We start from the raw sequence: 21269 nt of genomic DNA, 5'->3' as shown, positions 1-21269 counted from the left end.
TCGTAATTATTTACAGTGATACCTTGGCTTACGAACTTAATTGGTTCCCAGACAGAGTGTGTAAGGCAAAAAGTGTGTATCCCCAAAAAAATAATTTCCCATAGGAAACCATTAAAATGAGAATAATCCGTTCCCAGGTCCCCATAATTTTCTACTTTCTCATTTTCGAAGGCTTAAATCTACACAAAATATACCTTATTTTATGTATAATAAATGTGATACGGTATTATAATGAAAGAAATAAACGGTACTGTATAATAAAGTCATTTTATTTACCTTTGTGATGGTCGTTGATGGCTTGATGGAATGGAGTGGCCGGTTTCATCAGCATTAAACCTTCTTCTTTCACCATCTTGAGGAATGATCCCTCTCTGCGATAATTTTACCTAGTTCCTCATCAATTGTGTTCTATTTAGCTGGGTTGATAGCTTTTTGCATCAAGTGTACAGATGGCTTGTGCGGGTTATTTGTGGAGCCTGACTGTTGGGACATTTTAACCTTGCAGTCTACACTCTCCCTTTGAACTATCAAAGTTTAAACTCACTGTCGTCTGCCTGCCTCTTTAATGTTTTTGTTGTGATACTATGATTGGCGAGCGACTAGCCAATCATGTGACGAGTCAATCATAAATTGCGAAAACTCTGATGTTGCCAGTACCTTCCAGCAGGCCTTTGGGTTGCCAACTCGAAGTCTGATTGTGCAAAGCAACAGTTTCATCGACACTTATTTTATGCTCCAGGGCCTGCAGGACTGATTGTGAATGCTTTCAGGTCGATATCTGACCCCGGTAACAAATAATGGCTGAAATGTGATTGGTTCAATGCTTAAATACGAAAACACACATCTGGAAGCAGCATAACAGGGGAAAAGCAATGAAAGGAAGCTAAAAGACAATTCGGAATTACAGTAAAGTCTGGTTATATCGATATGGGTTATATCGATAGTACTGCTTATTACGATACTATTTCTATGAACGCAAGGAGAAAATTTACATGCAGCAGGATCGGATATATCAATACTCCGGTTATATCGATATTTTTTCCGACTCCCGAGAATATCGATATAACGACACTTTACTGTATTTAAGAAGAATTCATGGACAAAATATAATTCACATTAGTCTGTTATTCACATAATGTTTTAGTCCTGCAGAGAAGGCCTTGCAGGCCCTGACGATTGCCGAATCGCACCTTAATTGGAGCAAAACATATCGGAATTAACTTCCGACATACGGTCTATTGTCTTTTATTTATTATTGTATCTATGCTTGTCTGTGACTGTAAAGTGTCCTTGAGAGCACTTTATTTGCTAGCTATTTGCTATCTATTAGCTATGTAGCTGGCTCGCTAGCTATCTAGTGAGCTATCTATTAGATATCCGGCTGGCTAGTAAGATAGCTATTGGCTATCTTTTAGCTGGCTAGTTAGCTTTCTATGAGTGGGTTGAGTGAACGCTGGCGCGTGTGGCTGCCGCTGCTCACCCACAGAAAAACTTATCCTGTGACTGTAAAGTGACCTTGAGAGTTTTGAAAGGCACTTAGAAATGACATATTATTATTATTATTGTTGCCGATTTGACTCGTGAGCGCATCGTAGCATCAGTCAAGTCGCTGTTTCCCACAACGCTTCGACAGCAGTTGTTTGTGATGACACAATGCAGAACAAAGCCTCGACGTTGTTGTGGGTAAGGCGGGGAGGGTTTTTTTTTTTCAGTGGGCGGGGGGTAATTATTGTTCATTGGTATGCTAACGAAGCCACCGCCGTAACTCTCACTGTGTCCACGGGTCCTCGTTCGTCCCTGACTTTCTTTTGCGGCAGCCATTTGCTTTATTAGCGTGTCTTTCAAAATGGACGCCGTCACAAGGAGATTTATTTTGAAATACGGATTAAGCAAATGGAATGATGAACTCATGCTCTGGTGGCGGCCATTTTGCCAAGTTGCGATCAATTGAAAATCAAAGATTTCACCTCTTTTCTGGATTTGAGCAGTGATTGGTTGTCATCTGTGACAAACAAAAAAAATGGTGTCAGTTGTCCTTTAAAGAACATGCACTAAATTGGGCAAAAACAACAACAAAGATGCTATTAAAAGTTAAAGGACTACCGACGTCTCCGGACAAGTTGTATCCATAATTTGTAAAATGTCTTCAAATGACTTCTACTGAGCGTATTTTACAAAGATTCCACCGCATATAGCTAGATTTTACATTTTAAGACTCGCGCTGAATATTCCGGAAGTTTTTGAGTTGGTGATGAGTCCTCACCCTACGTCACTGAAGGAACCCCCCTGACCGAAAAAAGGACACATTGTAGCAGTCCTTCCATCACGTCAGTGCATTTTGTTTGGTCTGAAAAGGTCGTGTAGGACTAAAAAGAGGCAGAAGAGGGCGACAAAGCTCCATGGATGGAATTAATCAGCCTGTGGAAACGGGCTGATTAATTCCTTACACGGCTTTTTCGCCATGTTCTGCCTTTTTTGGGTGCGACATTTCCTCAAAATGACACGGAATAAATTCTTTAATCGATTGCAAACATGCATGCTTTCTTCTTCAGAACTATTTGAATCATATTCATAACTGGATGAGTAACAAGAAAGCATCTTCTCCGAATCTGAAGCTATTGTTTTGATTCTCGAGCAAGGCAAGACGTCTTGCCGTGACACCACGAACATGGGGGCGGGTCCTTCTGAAACTGGCCACTTCCGGTTTCAAATTGAAGTACTTTTTAGACACTTTAAGTCATTGTTATTGGTGTTTTGCATTTGACTAAAAATATCATACTGCGTGTTTTGGTATTTTTTCTGATGTCGGTTAGGAAACAAAAAAGTGACGTCGGTTGTCCTTTAAGGATAAGAAAAGTACAAAGTAGAAAATTATGTTTTATGGGGACCTGGGAACGGATTATTCTCATTTTAATGGTTTCCTATGGTAAATTAATTTTTGGGATACACACTTTTCGCCTTACACACTCTGGGAAACCAATTAAGTTCGTAAGCAAAGGTATCACTGTATTATTATTCTAAAAACGTCTTGAATCGGAACTTCTCTAGTCAATTCTCCAGGTTTCTCTCACACTCCCATTGGGACAAAAGTGATTTGTAAGGGGGAGGGGGAAACGGCAGCCTCTTCTATCCCAGGATGGGCGTGGACTCAGGTAGCTCCCAGGTAGCCCTTCCAACCTCTTTCCCCCCCCTCCTTCCCCCACTCCTAAGTTGACAGTATATAAGATCCCTCCCATGGATTCTATCTGGAGCTTCTTCTTACCTTTTTTTTTCTCCTCACCCGTCCACGTTGCTAACGAAGCAATCCCGTTTTTACCCCCTTCCTTCCTTCCTTCTTCCTTTTTCCCCCACCCCGGCCCCTCCGAAAAAAAAAAAAAAAACCAAAGCAGCGCAATCGATTGATTCAGCGTCATTTGCGCTCCGTATCAAGATTTTTTTCAAGGGGGGAATCCTGGAGCCGGTGGAGCAAACAGCAGCCGCCCTGCTCAATCTCAGCGCCAACATGTTGTACTTGGAGACGGGCAACAGTACGCCCTACAGCGAGGTAAGCCTATAAGGTTGACGGGCCTCCAATTGACAAGGGATGTCCTAATTCCTCACCCCACCCCAGCCCACAACCCCCCCCCCCCCCCCCATAAAAAAAAATAGCCCAAATGTTGGATGTATTGATATTTCGTTTGATTCAATTGGATTTGCTGAATGGGAATGCTAGCATGCGTGGAATGTAAACACCAGGATGCGCGGGCAAAAACGGCGCTCGCTTCCATTTTGAAAGCGTCAACTGTCTTTATGAGTTATTTTTTTGTATTTATAGTTCTTGAGGAGTAATACTTTATATTTTTTTTTTTCTCAAAAATTTTGAGACAATTCTCTGTTGTTGACTGAATTTTTTACTTTTTTCCCTCCCCATACTTTCCGAATATTTTTTTTTTGTTGCTTCTGAAAAATCACATTGCAATTCTTGATTCTTTAAAAAAATGCCAAAACATAATATTTTTTGGTTTATTCTGAAAAATCTCACTAATTGATTCTTTAAGAAAAAAACTGCAAAAACATTTTTTGTTGGCTCTGAAAACTCACATTGCAATTGGTGATTCTTAAAAAAAACAGCAAAAAATATATATTTTTATTTTTTAATTCTGAACATCTCACTGCATTTGTTAATTCTTTAAAAAAAATCTACAAAAACATATTTTTATTTTATTCTGAAAAAAAAATTCAATGCAATTGTTGATTCCTTAAAAAAACTGATTTTTTTTATTAATTCTGAAAAATCTCACTGCATTTGTTAATTGTAAAAAAACAGCAAAAACACATTTGTTGTTAATTCTGAAAAATCTCACTGCATTTGTTAATTCTTTAAAAAAAATCTACAAAAACATATTTTTTTATTTTATTCTGAAAAAAAATTCACTGCAATTGTTGATTCTGTAAAAAAACAGAAAAAACATTTTTTTTAATTAATTCTGAAAAATCTCACTGCATTTGTTAATTCTTTAAAAAACAGTGAAAACACATTTGTTGTTAATTCTGAAAAATCTCATTGCATTTGTTAATTCTTTAAAAAAATCTACAAAAACATTTTTTGTTAATTCTGAAAAATCTGACTGCAACAGTTAATTCTTTGAAAAAAATCAGCAAAAACATTTTTTTGTTTATTCTTTAAAAAAAACTGCTAAAACATAATATTTTTTGTTTATTCTGAAAAATCTCACTGTAATTGTTGATTCTTGAAAAAAAAAACTACAAAAACATTTTTTTAAATCACGTTGCAATTGTTGATTCTTTAAAAACACCTGCAAAAAAACATTTTTTTCATTCATTCTGAAAAATTTCATTGAAATTTTTGACTAATTAAAAAAAAAAAGCAAAAACATCAAATTCTCGATAGAAACTTCCACTCATTTGTTGTCATTGTCCTTTAGTTTGTGATTTTAAAATATTTATAAAATCTTGTCTTTTTCCATTTTTATGCCAATATTTGCAATTTGTAAAAAAAATTCTTCCATGCGCTTGTATTCATTTATTCATTGACATTTTTAATTAATTTATTTATTTATTTATTTATTTATTTATTTATTTATTTATTTGTTTGTTTGTTTGGTTGGTTGTTTATTTATTTATTTTACATTAGATTTGGATTGGATTTACTTAGATTAGTCTCACAGTGTAGAAATGTACATTTTATGTATGTATTTATTTATTTATTTATTTATTTGTTTGTTTGTTTTGTTCATTTATTTGTTTGTTTGGTTGTTTATTTATTTATTTTACATTGGATTTGGATTGGTTTTACTTAGATTAGTCTCACAGTGTAGAAATGTACATTTTATTTATTTATTTATTTATTTATTTATTTATAATAATAATAATAATAATAATAATAATAAATTACATAAACCACACCTTGAAAACAAAAACTGCCCCCCCCCCCCCCCAGACTTTTTTTTTTTGCCATTTGAGTAGCATTTTATTTTTGGGGCAAATTTGATTGAAATACAATCCAAGTCATGTTAAACGTATGCCATTTTGATTTCTTTGAGTAATGTGAACCATATTTAGAACCCCCCCCCCCCCCCTTAGCCCTTTCATTTGCTTCTGTGCATGTCATTTCTCATCATTTTGATTTATTCCCACAACACGAACCACACCTTGGAAAAACTCAAACGACATTGTCGTGTTTTTCATTCGATGTTAGTTCCGCGTTCGCAGCTTCTGTTGAACTCAACATCGTGATCTTGTGCCAGTAAATCTGGATGTCTTGTCGAGTTCTCTGGGCTTCTTACCCGTGTGGGTGGACCACACCTTGAAAAACACAATCTGCGTCAATACTTAAAGGACAACCGACGCCTCCGCACAAGTTGTGTCCATAATTTGTAAAATGGCTTCAAATGACTTCTACTGAGCGTATTTTACAAAGATTCCACCGCAGATAGCTATATTTTACGTTTTAAGACTTACGCTGAATATTCAGGAAGTCTTGTTTTCGAGTTGATGTCGATCCCCTAAGTGACGTCACGGAGGGATCGCCCCTGACCGAGAAAGTGTTACACAATGCATTTTGGGTACTTTTTTTTTGGTCTGAAAACTTCGTGTTGATCGGTGTTGATGGCGAAATTAGAAGGAAAACACATAAATAGCACGATGGTGAATCGTTGTGTGTTGCACCAAGACGACTATTTGATACTAGTTGACACAAATTCCCAGAAGACAAATCAGCCCATTTCCAACGGAGCTTAGGCGCCATCTTGTTCATTTTCTGGGACGCTACAGTGGAGTCCAGACGCCTCAAAATGATCAGGCTAAGTCAACTTTAATGTCACATATGCTAATATGAATGACATACAGCACAGATGAAATTACTGTCCTCTCGGACCCAGCGTGAAAGACACTTTTAATGCCTTTGACAAACATAATAAACACGAAAACGGCAATTTGCCGGGAGAGAGAAGAGCCGCTGCATGTTCACGCGCCACCATCTTAGGAAAAAAAAAACAAAATAACAAATAATATGACAACACAAAGACACAGAGAGTCATTCATTCTTCAGGATTTGCTGTACCCTCTTTGTGACATGAAGCAGTTCTAGATGAATACAGGAAGGACTTCTTTAATCGATTGCAAACATTTATGCTTTCCTCTTCAGAATGATTTGAATCATATTCATAACTGGATGAGTAATAAGAAAGCATCTTCTCCGAATCTGAACTCTCTGAAGCCATTGTTTTGATTCTGGAGCAAGGCAGTGTGTGACCAATAGTGACATCACGAACAAGGGGGCGGGACTTTCTGAATCTCCCCGGTTCCAAGCTCATTTTGTGTCAGTTTTGGGACACTTGAAGTCATTTTTATTGTTGTTTTGCATTTGACTAAAAATATCAGCCTGCGTGTTTTGGGTATTTTAGATGCTATAAAACGTTTTTCTGATGTCAATTAGGAAACAAAAAAATGGTGTCGGTTGTCCTTTAATTGAGTTTTTTTTCTTTTCTTTTGCTGGTCTTTGATGTTTGATATAGCTTCCGCATGTGCACAGTTGTGATTAATTCGCTTTGGTGGCACGAAAGTGAAAATGAGTAGCTGACTTTAGAAAAGCAATCCAGGGTTCAAATGCTGTGATGGATGTCAATGTTGTGATTTTGACACTCGGTTGAGTTGCTTTGAAAGCATTTACTGCTTTTTTTTTTTTTTTTTTTTGGTGCAAGCGTGAGGCCCGGGTCGCCAGGGTTAGGATGACAACATCGTCAATTGTTTGTGGTGTGCGACTTGCATTCCGTTGCACTTTCCCCAGAGGCCCTGATTGTTTTTCCGGAATGTTATCAATGCAGACAGTTAGTTGTGTATATTTTTCATTGTTAATAATAATACTAAAAATAAAAATAAAAAAAATAAAAATACATTTCATTTTAAGCACCTTTCAAAGCTCTCAAGAACACTTTACAGTCCCAGACAAGCATAGGTGCTATAATAAATAAAATATAATCACGAATAGAATACAATAAATAAAATACAATTATAAATAGAAACAAGAAAAAAGAGCTACACAGAAAATGCGATTCTAAATAGGTGACTTTTGAGATTGGATTCGATGGCGGGAAGAGAATCAATGTTACGAATGTTGGAAGTGAGTTCCGGAGTTTGGGGGCAGAGCAGCTGAAAGCTTTGTCCCCCATCGTGCTGACACAGGCAGGGGGGCACACAGTGGTGGAGGGAGGAAGAGGATCTGAGGGAATAGAAATTTGAAGAAGGTCAGATAGGTAAAAGGGGGTGTGAGTTCCAGGGTTTGGGGGCAGAGCAGCTGAAAGCTCTGTCCTCTATCGTGCTGAGACGGGCAGGGGGGGCACACAGGTGGAGAATAGAAATTGTAAAAAAATAATTGGATTATGGGATTTAAAAAAAAGAATGTTTTGGGGTATTTCTTGTATTTTTATTCATTTATTTTTTAGAAAATTACATACTTACACACTTTTCGCCTTACACACTCTGTCTGAGGACCGATTAAGTTCGTAAGCCAAGGTATCACTGTATTTATTTTGTACGTGGGGGAGTGCGTTGCCCCCCACCCCCTCAGATTGCAGGTAGCGTTTAGCAGGTGTGTGTAGGGGTCACTGCCTTTCAACCTGTTGTTAAGCAAAGCGGGCGGTGTGGGGGTCTTTAAGTGGTGTCCGGCTCAGTCCTACCGCAAAGCCGAAGGGGATCATGTTCCAAAGCCCCCCCCCCTCACCCCCAAAGCCACAAAGCCCCCCCACGAGCCCCTCTTAGAAGCGGACAATGCGTCCCGTCCAAGGCTGGTAATTGCTGTGATGGTGTGTTGATGTTGATACAATCACCTGCTGCCATCGGTGTGGAGAGACCACCACCTTTACCCCCCAAACCCTCAAAACACCACCCAGACACACCTCCTTTAATGACCCCCACCCTCCCATAACCCCCTCCAGACACTCTGGTCCCTCATGCTAACCCCTCCCTCGGGCTAAGTCGGCTTGAATGCCTGACGGATTTTGCTAGTATATTCCGTGCTACGTCGGATCTGTGCGAATGATCAATAATTGTCGTCAAATTGTACTTGATAAAACGAACCGACAGCTTCCCACTTGGCCTCAAAGGCTTTCCAAAGAGGCTTCGAGCAGACTTGGTGACATATTTGGGATAAAGGGGGCTAATAGCTAGCGAATTGATAGCTATTAGGTAGCGAATAGCTAATAGCTAGCAAATAGATAGCCATTAGCCAGCGAATAGATATCTAATAGCTAGAAAATAGCAAATAGCTAATACCTAGCAAATAGATAGCCACTAGCTAGCGAAGTGATAGCCAATAGCCAATAGCCAGCGAACAGAGAGCAAATAGATGGAATATATTATTGTAGCTAGCGAATAGATAGCGAATAGATAGCTAATAGCTAGCAACTAGATAGCTATTAGCTAGAAAATAGCGAATAGCTAATACATAGCGAATAGATAGCCAATAGCTAGCAAATTGATAGCCAATAGCCAGCGAACAGAGAGCCAATAGCCAGGGAACAGATAGCCAATAGCCAGCGAACAGATAGCCAATAGCCAGCGAACAGATAGACAATAGCCAGCGAATAGATAGCCATTAGCCAGTAAATAGATAGCCATTAGATAGCGAATAGATAGCTGATAGCTAGCGAATAGATAGCCAATAGCTAGTGAATAGATAGCCAATAGCCAGGGAACCGATAGCCAATAGCCGGCTAACAGATAGCCAATAGCCAGCGAACAGATAGCCAATAGCCAGCGAATAGATAGCCATTAGCCAGTAAATAGATAGCCATTAGATAGCCATTAGATAGCTAATAGATGGCTGATAGCTAGCGAATAGATAGCCAATAGCTAGTGAATAGATAGCCAATAGCCAACGGACAGATAGCCAATTGCCAGCGAACAGATAGCCAGTAGCCAGTGAATACATAGCCATTAGCCAGTAAATAGATAGCCATTAGCCAGCGAACAGATAGCCATTACATAGCTATTAGCTGGCGAATAGCTAATAGCTAGCGAATAGATAGCCAATAGCTAGTGAATAGATAGCCATTAGCCAGCGAACAGATAGCCATTAGCCAACGAACAGATAGCCAATAGCCAGCGAACAGATAGCCATTACATAGCTATTAGCTGGCGAATAGCTAATAGCTAGCGAATAGATAGCCATTAGCCAGCGAAAAGATAGCCATTAGCCAGCGAACAGATAGCCATTAGCCAACGAACAGATAGCCAATAGCCAGCGATGTCAAGGATCTTGATCTACGTTCCCAAAGTCCTGGGAATGTTCCGGAGGCACTTATTTAAAGGGCCATTATGGCAGAGTCACATCAAAGAGAATTCAGTCTTGTTGTTTTTCTAATCAAAGGCGTCATCCTGATTTCCAGTCAATTAAACAGGCAAATCCTTGATGACCGGGGGTGTTTTAATCCCAGGCGGGTGACATTCCGATGCCTTTTCTTTCTTCCCAGCTATTATTTGATCATGTTCGCCTGTCGCCTCCGCGTCATGGTCGCGCACCCGCAGCACCAACCAACATCCCTCAAAGTAGCAGTGATGTCATTTCACTCTGGGAAAAGACAAAATGGCTTTTGGTTTTGTCGTCTATTTGTAAATGTCTCCATTGTGAAACAAATAAAGGCTCATTTAATCTAATCTAATCTGTACCCCCCCCCCCCCCCCCATTTTTGTCTGTTTTCCCCATATTATAATAAATAATAATACGTTTCATTTCTAAGCGCCTTTCAAAACTCTCAAGGTCACTTTACAGTCAGTTTTTTTTTTCTGTGGGTGAGCAGCGGTAGCCACGCGCTCCAGCGTTCACTCAACCCAGAAGTAACGCGAATAGATAGAAAGTTAGCTAGCTAATAGATTAATAGATACTTAGCTAGCTAGCTATTCACTATCTAACTGACTGGCTATCTAGCTAGGTATCTGTTAGCTATCGATTGGCTAGTTAGCTTTCTAACTATTTGAGTTACTTTTTATTACTTTAAGGTTGAGTTATTCTTCTTCTTCTTCTTCTTCTTCTTCTTCTTCTTCTTCTTCTTATTATTATTATTATTATTATTATTATTATTATTATTATTATTATTATTATTATTATACCATCATTTGCTAGCTATTTGCTATCTATTAGCTATCTGTCTGGCTAGCTAGCGATGTAGCTAGCTATCTATTCACTATCTAACTGACTGGCTATCTAGCTAGGTATCTGTTGGCTATCAATTGGCCAGGTAGCTTTCTATCTATTTGAGTTACTTTTTATTACTTTAGGGTTGAGTGATTATTATTATTTTTATTGTTGTTATTATTATTATTATTATTATTATTATTATTATACCATCATTTGCTAGCTATTTGCTATCTATTAGCTATCTGTCTGGCTAGCTAGCGATGTAGCTAGCTATCTATTCACTATCTAACTGACTGGCTATCTAGCTAGGTATCTGTTGGCTATCAATTGGCCAGGTAGCTTTCTATCTATTTGAGTTACTTTTTATTACTTTAGGGTTGAGTGATTATTATTATTATTATTATTATTATTATTATTATTATTATTATTATTATTATTATTATTATTATACCATCATTTGCTAGCTATTTGCTATCTATTAGCTATCTGTCTGGCTAGCTAGCGATGTAGCTAGCTATCTATTCACTATCTAACTGACTGGCTATCTAGCTAGGTATCTGTTGACTATCAATTGGCCAGGTAGCTTTCTATCTATTTGAGTTACTTTTTATTACTTTAGGGTTGAGTGATTATTATTATTATTATTATTATTATTATTATTATTATTATTATTATTATACCATCATTTGCTAGCTATTTGCTATCTATTAGCTATCTGTCTGGCTAGCTAGCGATGTAGCTAGCTATCTATTCACTATCTAACTGACTGGCTATCTAGCTAGGTATCTGTTGGCTATCAATTTGCCAGGTAGCTTTCTATCTATTTGAGTTACTTTTTATTACTTTAGGGTTGAGTGATTATTATTATTATTATTATTATTATTATTATTATTATTATTATTATTATTATTATTATTATTATTATTATTATACCATCATTTGCTAGCTATTTGCTATCTATTAGCTATCTGTCTGGCTAGCTAGCGATGTAGCTAGCTATCTATTCACTATCTAACTGACTGGCTATCTAGCTAGGTATCTGTTGGCTATCAATTGGCCAGGTAGCTTTCTATCTATTTGAGTTACTTTTTATTACTTTAGGGTTGAGTGATTATTATTATTATTATTATTATTATTATTATTATTATTATTATTATTATTATTATTATACCATCATTTGCTAGCTATTTGCTATCTATTAGCTATCTGTCTGGCTAGCTAGCGATGTAGCTAGCTATCTATTCACTATCTAACTGACTGGCTATCTAGCTAGGTATCTGTTGACTATCAATTGGCCAGGTAGCTTTCTATCTATTTGAGTTACTTTTTATTACTTTAGGGTTGAGTGATTATTATTATTATTATTATTATTATTATTATTATTATTATTATTATTATACCATCATTTGCTAGCTATTTGCTATCTATTAGCTATCTGTCTGGCTAGCTAGCGATGTAGCTAGCTATCTATTCACTATCTAACTGACTGGCTATCTAGCTAGGTATCTGTTGGCTATCAATTGGCCAGGTAGCTTTCTATCTATTTGAGTTACTTTTTATTACTTTAGGGTTGAGTGATTATTATTATTATTATTATTATTATTATTATTATTATTATTATTATTGTGATTACTATTATTACTATTATTATTATTATTATTATTATTGCGATTATTATTATTATTATTATTATTATTGTTGTTATTGTGATGATTATTATTATTATTATTTTGTTATTATTATTATTTTTATTATTATAAATGACACCAACACAAAATTAGGTGATAGAGGGGTCAAAGTCAACACCTGCACGGCTTTTGAACGACGCTCTTTCCGGAGCTTAGCGGTGCCTCGTTGGGTTTTTGACCCGCATTCTGCCCGCACTCAGATGACCCCCCACCCCCCCATGACCCCTTTTGGTGGCGACGGCTTGTGTGTTTCCTCATATGTGTTTATGTGGATGTGTGTCAAAGCAGCGTTTCATAAGGGTGCGTTAACACCTGGCCAGCAAGGGGGGTGTCGAAGTGGGATGGGGATGGGGGGGGGGGGGGGTTGCGAGTGGAAGAGACAGCTGTGGTCATTCCAGAAGGGGGGGGGGGGGCTGTAAATAAATCCACGACAGATTTATGGTCATCCCGAAATGCGCTGCTTATAAACGGAACGGCGAGATTGCGTTTGAAGACGGCTATGTTTTGGATCTTTTATCTCCTGGAAAGTGAGGATGAGGTTTTTTTTTTTTGTTGTTGTTTTTTTTTTGGAGGGAGAAGTGTTAGCCATTAGCGCACAATTTGTGTTTAGCACCATTTAGCTTTGATCTCTTCGCAAGTTTTTTTTTTAAACCAGCCAACTAGACTGTGAGGTATTTTGAAGTCCTCAGGTGTCACATAATCCTTCGTTGCTCTTTATGAAATAGAAAATACAGGATATAAAGATACATATTTTTGATTTAGAGATACTTGTCGGCTATATGTAGCAATTAAACTGGACAATAAATATAAAATGCCAACCTGTGTCGATTCCAATTTTTTTTTAAATCACCCAAATACATCCCTCTTGCTGCAACAGGCTAAATTTAAAAAAAAAAATGGATTTTTCTTTAATTTAAAGTACAACCGACACCATTTTGTTGTTTCCTAACTGACATTAGAAAAACGTTTTCTAGCATCTAAAATACCCAAAACATGCAGGCTGATATTTTTAGTCAAATGCAAAACACCATTAAACATGACTTAAAGTGTCCCAAAACTACTTCAAAATGACCTTGGAAATGGTGAGTTTGAGAAGGTCCCGCCCCCTTGTGTATATGATTCAAATAGTTCTGAAGAGGAAAGTATAAATGTTTGCAATCGATTAAAGAAGTCCTTCCGTATCAATTCGAGCAGTCTGGACTCCAACGTAGCGTCCCAGAAAATGCACAAGATGACGCCCAAGCTCCGTTGGAAATGGGCTGATTTGTCTGCTGGGAATTTGTGTCAACTAGTATCAAATAGTAGTCTTGCTGCAACACACAACGATTCACCATCGCGTTATTTGTTTTCCTTCTAATTTCGGCATCAACACGAAGTTTTGAGACCAAACGAAGTACTCCAAATGCATTGTGTGTCGCTTTCTCGGTCAGGGGCGTTCCCTCCGTAACGTCACGTCAGGAATTGTCATCAACTCGAAAACAAGACTTCCTGAATATTCAGCGCGAGTCTTAAAACGTAAAATATAGCTATATGCGGTGGAATCTTTGTAAAATACGCTCAGTAGAAGTCATTTGAAGTCATTTTACAAATTATGGACACAACTTGTGCGGAGGCGTCGGTTGTCCTTTAATTGTAATCGTATTTATGGTTTTTTTTTTGTCTGTTTTTATAGATTTTTAGCATTTCTTATTTCAACAATATAAAAATCCAACTATAAGTGACTCTTCATTTACATACGTTTAAATTGAATGTTTAACTCATTCACTGCCAGACGATCAGAAAAAAAGAGTTCATTCCTAAGTTATATAGGTCTGGAGTTATCTGAGCTTGAAATGAGGGTGGCTGTACAAAGTACAATATTGATTTATATAGCGCTTTAACAACAGCTGAAGCTGTAACAAAGCGCAAAACGTATCTAGTTGGCGATCTGACGACCGAGCTAGCTATCTTAGCTATCTAGCTTTCTACATCACTAGCTATCTATTAGATATCTGGCTAGCTATCTAGTTATCTAGCTGGCTAGCTAGCTATCTAGCTGGCTGGTTAGCTAGCTATCTATTATTTTATTTTATTTTATTTATGTATTACTTTATGTTACTTCCGGGTTGAGTGAACTCTGGCGCGTATGGCTGCCACTGCTCACCCGCAGAAAAAAATATCCTGTGACTGTAAAGTGTCCTTGAGAGTTTTGAAAGGCGCTTATAAATGAAATGTATTATTATTATTATTATTATTATTATTATTATTATTATTATTATTATTATTATAACCACGGGAAAAAAGGCAAATTCAGCCTCCTCGTAAAAAGGGAAAAACATTGTCAGAGGTCTGGCCAGTGCTTTATTGTCACCCAAGGATGACAAACCAAAACCCGAACAAATTCGGCAATGGCGCTCCACGTCATATTTTCAATTCCCCGACAATAATAAGTTGCATATAGTTAAGCTCCACCCATTTGTGGTTAGCTATGTATTCTATGGATGTAACCAAAACGATGGGCAGTAGGAAAGTAGTACTTGATGTTGAAGTAATATATTAAAGTCATGCTACTCGACCGTACTATGATTGATGTATATAAGAAAATATTAAATGTACAGTTGAAATTTAAACATGAAATCTCTTTGCCCCGCCCCCCCTTTACCCACAATCCCAATCCCAGTCCCAGTACACCAACCTGGGCCTGTTGAACAGCATGGAGCAAAACATCCAAAACGGAGGCTCCACGTCAACCAGCCCGTACAACACGGAGCACGCCCAGAACGGCGTCACGGCGCCGTCGCCCTACGCCCAGCCCAGTTCCACGTTTGACGCCCTGTCGCCTTCGCCCGCCATTCCGTCCAACACCGACTACGCCGGCCCGCATACCTTCGACGTGTCCTTCCAGCAGTCCAGCACGGCCAAGTCGGCAACTTGGACGGTAAGCCAACCGATACTCGTTTGCCATGTGTGGCCATGTTTTATACAAAGAATCAATTATATGCTATTCAATAGATAAGATAAGATAAAATCATATCATATCATATCATATATCATATCATATCATATCATATCATATCATATATCATATATCATATATCATATCATATCATATCATATCATATCATATATCATATATCATATATCATATCATATATCATATATCATATATCATATATCATATCATATATCATATCATATTATATCATATATCATATATATCATATATCATATATCATATCATATCATATATCATATATCATATATCATATCATATATCATATCATATATCATATCATATTATATCATATATCATATATCATATCATATCATATCATATCATATATCATATATCATATAATATCATATCATATCATATCATATATTATATCATATATCATATATCATATATCATATCGTATCATATATATCATATCATATCATATCATATCATATCATATCATATCATATACCATATAATATCATATCATATATTATATCATATATCATATATCATATATCATATATCATATATCATATATCATATATCATATATCATATCATATATCATATATCATATCATATATCATATATCATATCATATCATATAATATCATATAATATATCATATCATATCATATATTATATCATATATCATATATCATATATCATATCATATATCATATCATATATCATATATCATATATCATATATATCATATCATATATCATATCATATATATCATATCATATCATATCATATCATATCATATCATATCATATCATATATATCTATACCTAGAGGGCTAATAGGTAGCCAGATAACTAGTATACGAATGCTGTTTTGGGCACTTGTCACCGCTTTTCATTGTGTAGCCTGCACCATAGCTCAATCGGAACAATTTCACGCAGCAACACTGCATTTCACCATCTGATTATTGGGTGGGAAAAGTGTGTGCCTATACGGGCATATACACACGCCACTTTGCATACCTGTTCGGTGTTTTCATTGCGTAGCCTCAAGAAAATGCAGTCGATGGTACTTCTGCTTGATTTTTATTCCCATTATTTTCTCGGGGTGGAGGGCGTGGGGAGTCACTATGTAGCAGATGTAGCTGTTAATGATAGAGAGCGGTTACCTGGCGTCACGTGGCCACACCTGGACGGCCATTGACCTCTGTCATCACACCACCATAAACTTTAACCTGCTGTCAGCACTGTGAACACCTTAAATTGTTGTGACTTCCAACCCCGACGTTGCGTTTTCATCACTCTTGTCGAATGAGAGCCCGAACAGAAGCTGTGGATTGAACACCTGACATTTTACTTCTCTCGCCCCGGTTGCGTCGAAAGACAATTTCAAGATCCTGACAGAGTTTCGTTCGGCGCGAATATGGCGAATATGCATTTTTTGGTACCGTCACTGTCGGCCATTTTTTTATCCACACACACACTCTGCACCGCCACACTAAGAAGCCAAACCATATCTAACTAGCTAGCTATCTGGCTGGCTGTCTATTTGCTATATGGCTCGTGAGCTATCTGGCTAATTATCTAGCTTGCTAGCTATTAGCTATTAATTAGCTAGCTTTCTATCTATTTGATAATAATAATACATTCATTTATTATTATTATTATTATTATTATTATTATTATTATTATTATTATTATCATTATTATTACATAGATAGATATTAGATATTCTTCTTCTTCTTCTTCTTATTATTATTATTATTATTATTATTATTATTATTATTATTATTATTATTATTATTATTATTATTATTTCATCTGTGCTGTATGTTATGCATATCATTGAGACTAATAAAGGCAAATCCAATCCAATCCAATATTTGACAATAAAGCTGACTTTGACTTTGATTATTATTATCATCAAATAGATAGAAAGCTAGCTAGCTCGCTAACTGATAGCTAATAGATCACAGAATAATAATACATTCATTTATTATTATTATTATTATTATTATTATTATTATTATTATTATCATCAAATAGATAGAAAGCTAGCTAGCTCGCTAATTGATAGTTAATAAATCACAGGATAATAATACATTCATTTATTATTATTATTATTATTATTATTATTATTATTATTATTATTATTATTATTATTATTATCAAATAGATAGATATTATTATTATTATTATTATCAAATAGATAGAAAGCTAGCTAGCTAGCTAGCTAATAGATAGCTAATAGCTAGATAGCTAAATAATTAGCCAGATAGCCAGCTAGCCATATAGCAAATACATAGCTAGCCATTTGAGTTACTTCCGGCTTGAGTGAACGCTGCTCACCCACAGAAAAACTTATCCCGTGACTGTAAAGTGACCTTGACAGTTTTGAAAGGCGCTTAGAAATTAAATGTATTATTATTATTATTATTATTATTATTATTATTATTATTATTATTATTATTATTATTATTATTATTATTATAACCAGCTGGCTAGTTAGCTTTCTATAAGTGGGTTGAGTGAATGCTGGCGTGTGTGGCTGCCGCTGCTCACCCACAGAAAAACTTATCCTGTGACTGTAAAGTCACCTTGAGAGTTTTGAAAGGCGCTTAGAAATGGCATGTATTATTATTATTATTATCATTCTCATTTTCCGTCGCGTATGAGTCGGCAGGAAGTGATGTCATGACTTGTAGACGGCGTTGGAGAGTCATGTGACGTGACCACATACAAAACTGGCAGGAATGTTTTTGCGCAATGCCGCCTAAAAGGAATGCTGGAAACGATGACGAAGGGGACAGCGGCCGTATTCCCGTATGCCGTTTTGTTTTGCGAACGCCACACCCGCCCACGCGCGAGCAAACTGATCATACCAAAACATGATCTGATCATGTATATCTTCGATTTGTACTTTTTTATGCACTCCCAAAGACATATTTCAATGTCTTTTCAGACTTCACATATTCAATCCTAGGTACTGTATTTTCCGGTGTATAAGGCGCACCCAAAAGCCTTGATTTTCTTCAAAAGATGACCCTGCACCTTATATACAGGTGCGCCTTATATGTGAAGTCGTATTGAGCCACTACAGGTGTATAATGTGTACAGTTACACCTCGGTTGACGAACCCCTTGGCTTACGAACTTTTCGGTGATTTATTTTTTTAATCGATGAAGGTTTCTTCAGCCGTCATCTGTACTTCTGATAAAAGAAGTACAGATGACGGCTGAAGAAACCTTTTCATCGATGGACCACTCCTGTACGACTGAGAGCTTACACAGACGTATTTTTATTTTTATTTTTATTTTTATTTTTATTTTTATTTTTATTTTTATTTTTATTTTTATTTTTATTCATGTTCATTTTTTTATTTATTTTTATTTTTATTCATTTTTTTTATTTATTTTTATTTTTGTTTTTGTTTTTATTTTTATTTTTATTTTTATTTTTATTTTTATTTTTATTTTTATTTTTATTTGTATTTGTATTTGTATTTGTATTTACATTTTCATTGTGTTGTGTTGTGTTTTGTTTTATTTTGTTTTATTTTGTTTTATTTTATGTCTTATTTTTTAATCTTTATTTTTTTATTTATTTTTATTTTTTTATTTTTATTTTAATTTTTTTCATTTTTATTTTTATTTGTTGATGTAGTTGTATTTTTATTTGTATTTTTATTTGTAGTTGGAGTTGTATTTTTATTTTTTTTAATTTTTTTATGTTTATTTGTATTTTCATTTTCATTTTCATTTTCATTTTCATTTTCACTTTCATTTTCGTTGTTGTGTTGTGTTGTGTTGTTTTATTTTGTTTTATTTTGTTTTATTTTGTTTTATTTTGTTTTATTTTTTTAATCTTTATTTTTGTTATTTTTTTATTTATTTTTATTTTTTTATTTTAATTTTATTTTTTTTTTCATTTTTATTTTTATCTGTTGATGTAGTTGTATTTTTATTTGTATTTTTATTTGTATTTTTATTTTTATTTTTATTTTTATTTTTATTTTTATTTTTATTTTTATCAGTGATTTAAAAAAAAAATACATTTTTTTTGTTATTATTTTGACGACGACTCACCTTATCCTCACCCCATTGCTTCACTTCCTGTCTGGCTAAAACGATGGTGACACAAAACACCTCCAGTCTACCTCTTCCCAGAAAGCCCTACCCCCCCCTCCCTTACCCTCCGCCCTCTTTCCTCTTCCTTCATCACTGATCTCTGAATCCACGGCGCATCGCCAAAGTTTATCCTACCCCCCCCCCCCCCCCCCCCCCCCCGCCCAAGCTCAATTGTGCATTGAGAAGATTGCCGACATTTACCCGATCGCTGTCTTGAAGGGGGTCGGCGCGGGATTACAGTAATGGATGGAGGGCGCTAGCTTGTGTCAATACTCCCCTTTTTTTCCAGTCCATTGCACCGAAGGACGAGGAGGGAGGGTTTGTCTCAAAGAGAAAAGTGTTCCAGCGAAAGGCGGCGAGACGCAACTTGTCCCGGGAACATCTGCGGGCCCGTCCCACGTCTCACGAAATGGGGCAGAGACTTGTTTTTGTCAGGGAGCGTGTCCATACTCGTCCCTTTTTGGGAAGCGACTGAAGGTGCAGCCAAAGAAGGGTGGATGATTCATTTTTTTTGTTGGTATTTTACGATTTGCCGTGATGGAAAAGTTCATACATACATAGCGATAATGGGAAATTTTCAGGTGGAGGATCGAGTCATCGGGACCGAAAAGCGTTTACGCGTTAGGGATCTGAAGTTAAGAAAAAAATTGAAGGCTGGTCATAGAGTGGGCCTCAAAGGGCATTTAATAATAATAATACAGTGATACCTCTGTTTGCAAACCCCTTGGCTTACAAACTTTTCAGTTTACGAACATTACTTTTATGAAAATTTTACCTTGGCATACGAACTATTTTTTCGGGATACACACGGAGCTGCCACAATGAGTGATGTGTCGTTTGCGAATGAGCCCGTTCTCCTAACAAGAAAATGGCAGCCGGAACAAGAAAATGGCAGCTTGTTTTGGTCCTCTATTCCCCGCCCTCTGTTGTCGGTTAAAACCACGTGATTGGTCAAGAAGGCAGCAGTGGGGGCGGGGTTTACAGACAGAGAGAGAGTGAGGCTGTTCTCCCAAAAACAAAATGGCGTCTTCGGTTAAAGCCACGTGATTGGGCAAGAACGCAGCAGGGGGGGAGGGGGGGTTAAACATTAAAGTGAGGCACACGACAGAGAGAGAGAGAGTGATAAAATGGATAGAAAACAGTGAAATTTAGACTCGTTTCAACTTTGATAGTTCAAAAGCAGAGTGTAGACTGCAAGGTTAAAATATCCCATCAATCAGGCTCCACAAATAACCCATACAAGCCATCTGGACACTTGATGCAAATAGCTATCAACCCAGCTAAACAGAACACAATTGATGAGGAACAAGGTAAAATTATCGCAGAGAAAGCACCAACAAGGGATCATTCCTCAAGATGGCGAAAGAAGAAGGCTACGTCGCTCATCAAGTGTTTAATACTGATGAAACGGCAACTCCATTCCATCAAGCCATCAACGACCATCACAAAGGTCAATAAAACACCTTTATTATACAGTACAGTTTATGTTTTTAATTATAATACCATCGCACATTTATTATACATAAAATAAGGCATAGTTTGTGTAGTGTAAGGCTTAGAAAATTAAAAAGTAGAAAATTATGTTTTATGGGGACCTGGGAACGGATTATTCTCATTTTAATGGTTTCCTATGGGAAATTATTTTTTGGGATACACACTTTTCGCCTTACACTGTCTGGGAAGCAATTAAGTTCGTAAGCCAAGGTATCACTCTAATAATAATAATAATAATAATAATAATAAGAAGAAGAAGAAGAAGAAGAAGAAGAAGTCCCGCCCCCAGTTCGTGATGTCACGCAAAGACGTCTTGCATTGCTGGAGTATCAAAACAATAGCTTCAGATTCGGAGAATATGCTTTCTTGTTCCACATTC

General features: G+C 36.5%; 1 protein-coding gene across 3 annotated transcripts in view; it reads left to right on the top strand.

The window, feature by feature from the left end:
- Window positions 1-21269, top strand: part of tp63 (tumor protein p63) — a 76362-nt gene that overhangs the window by 14299 nt on the left and 40794 nt on the right. For 2 of the 3 annotated variants that reach the window (XM_089001859.1, XM_089001860.1), the window contains exon 4: window positions 14984-15241. In XM_089001859.1, the coding sequence (XP_088857985.1) occupies window positions 14984-15241 (258 nt within the window). Of the gene's footprint in view, window positions 1-3294; window positions 3545-14983; window positions 15242-21269 lie in introns of those variants that run through there. The other variant, XM_089001861.1, reaches the window with a different exon arrangement.

Source organism: Hippocampus bargibanti, linkage group LG07, assembly GCF_051943395.1.
Source record: "Hippocampus bargibanti isolate YZ-2025 linkage group LG07, ASM5194339v1, whole genome shotgun sequence".
In the NCBI taxonomy this organism is placed as follows: Eukaryota; Metazoa; Chordata; class Actinopteri; order Syngnathiformes; family Syngnathidae; genus Hippocampus; species Hippocampus bargibanti.
This window is presented reverse-complemented; position numbering and strand designations above follow the sequence as displayed.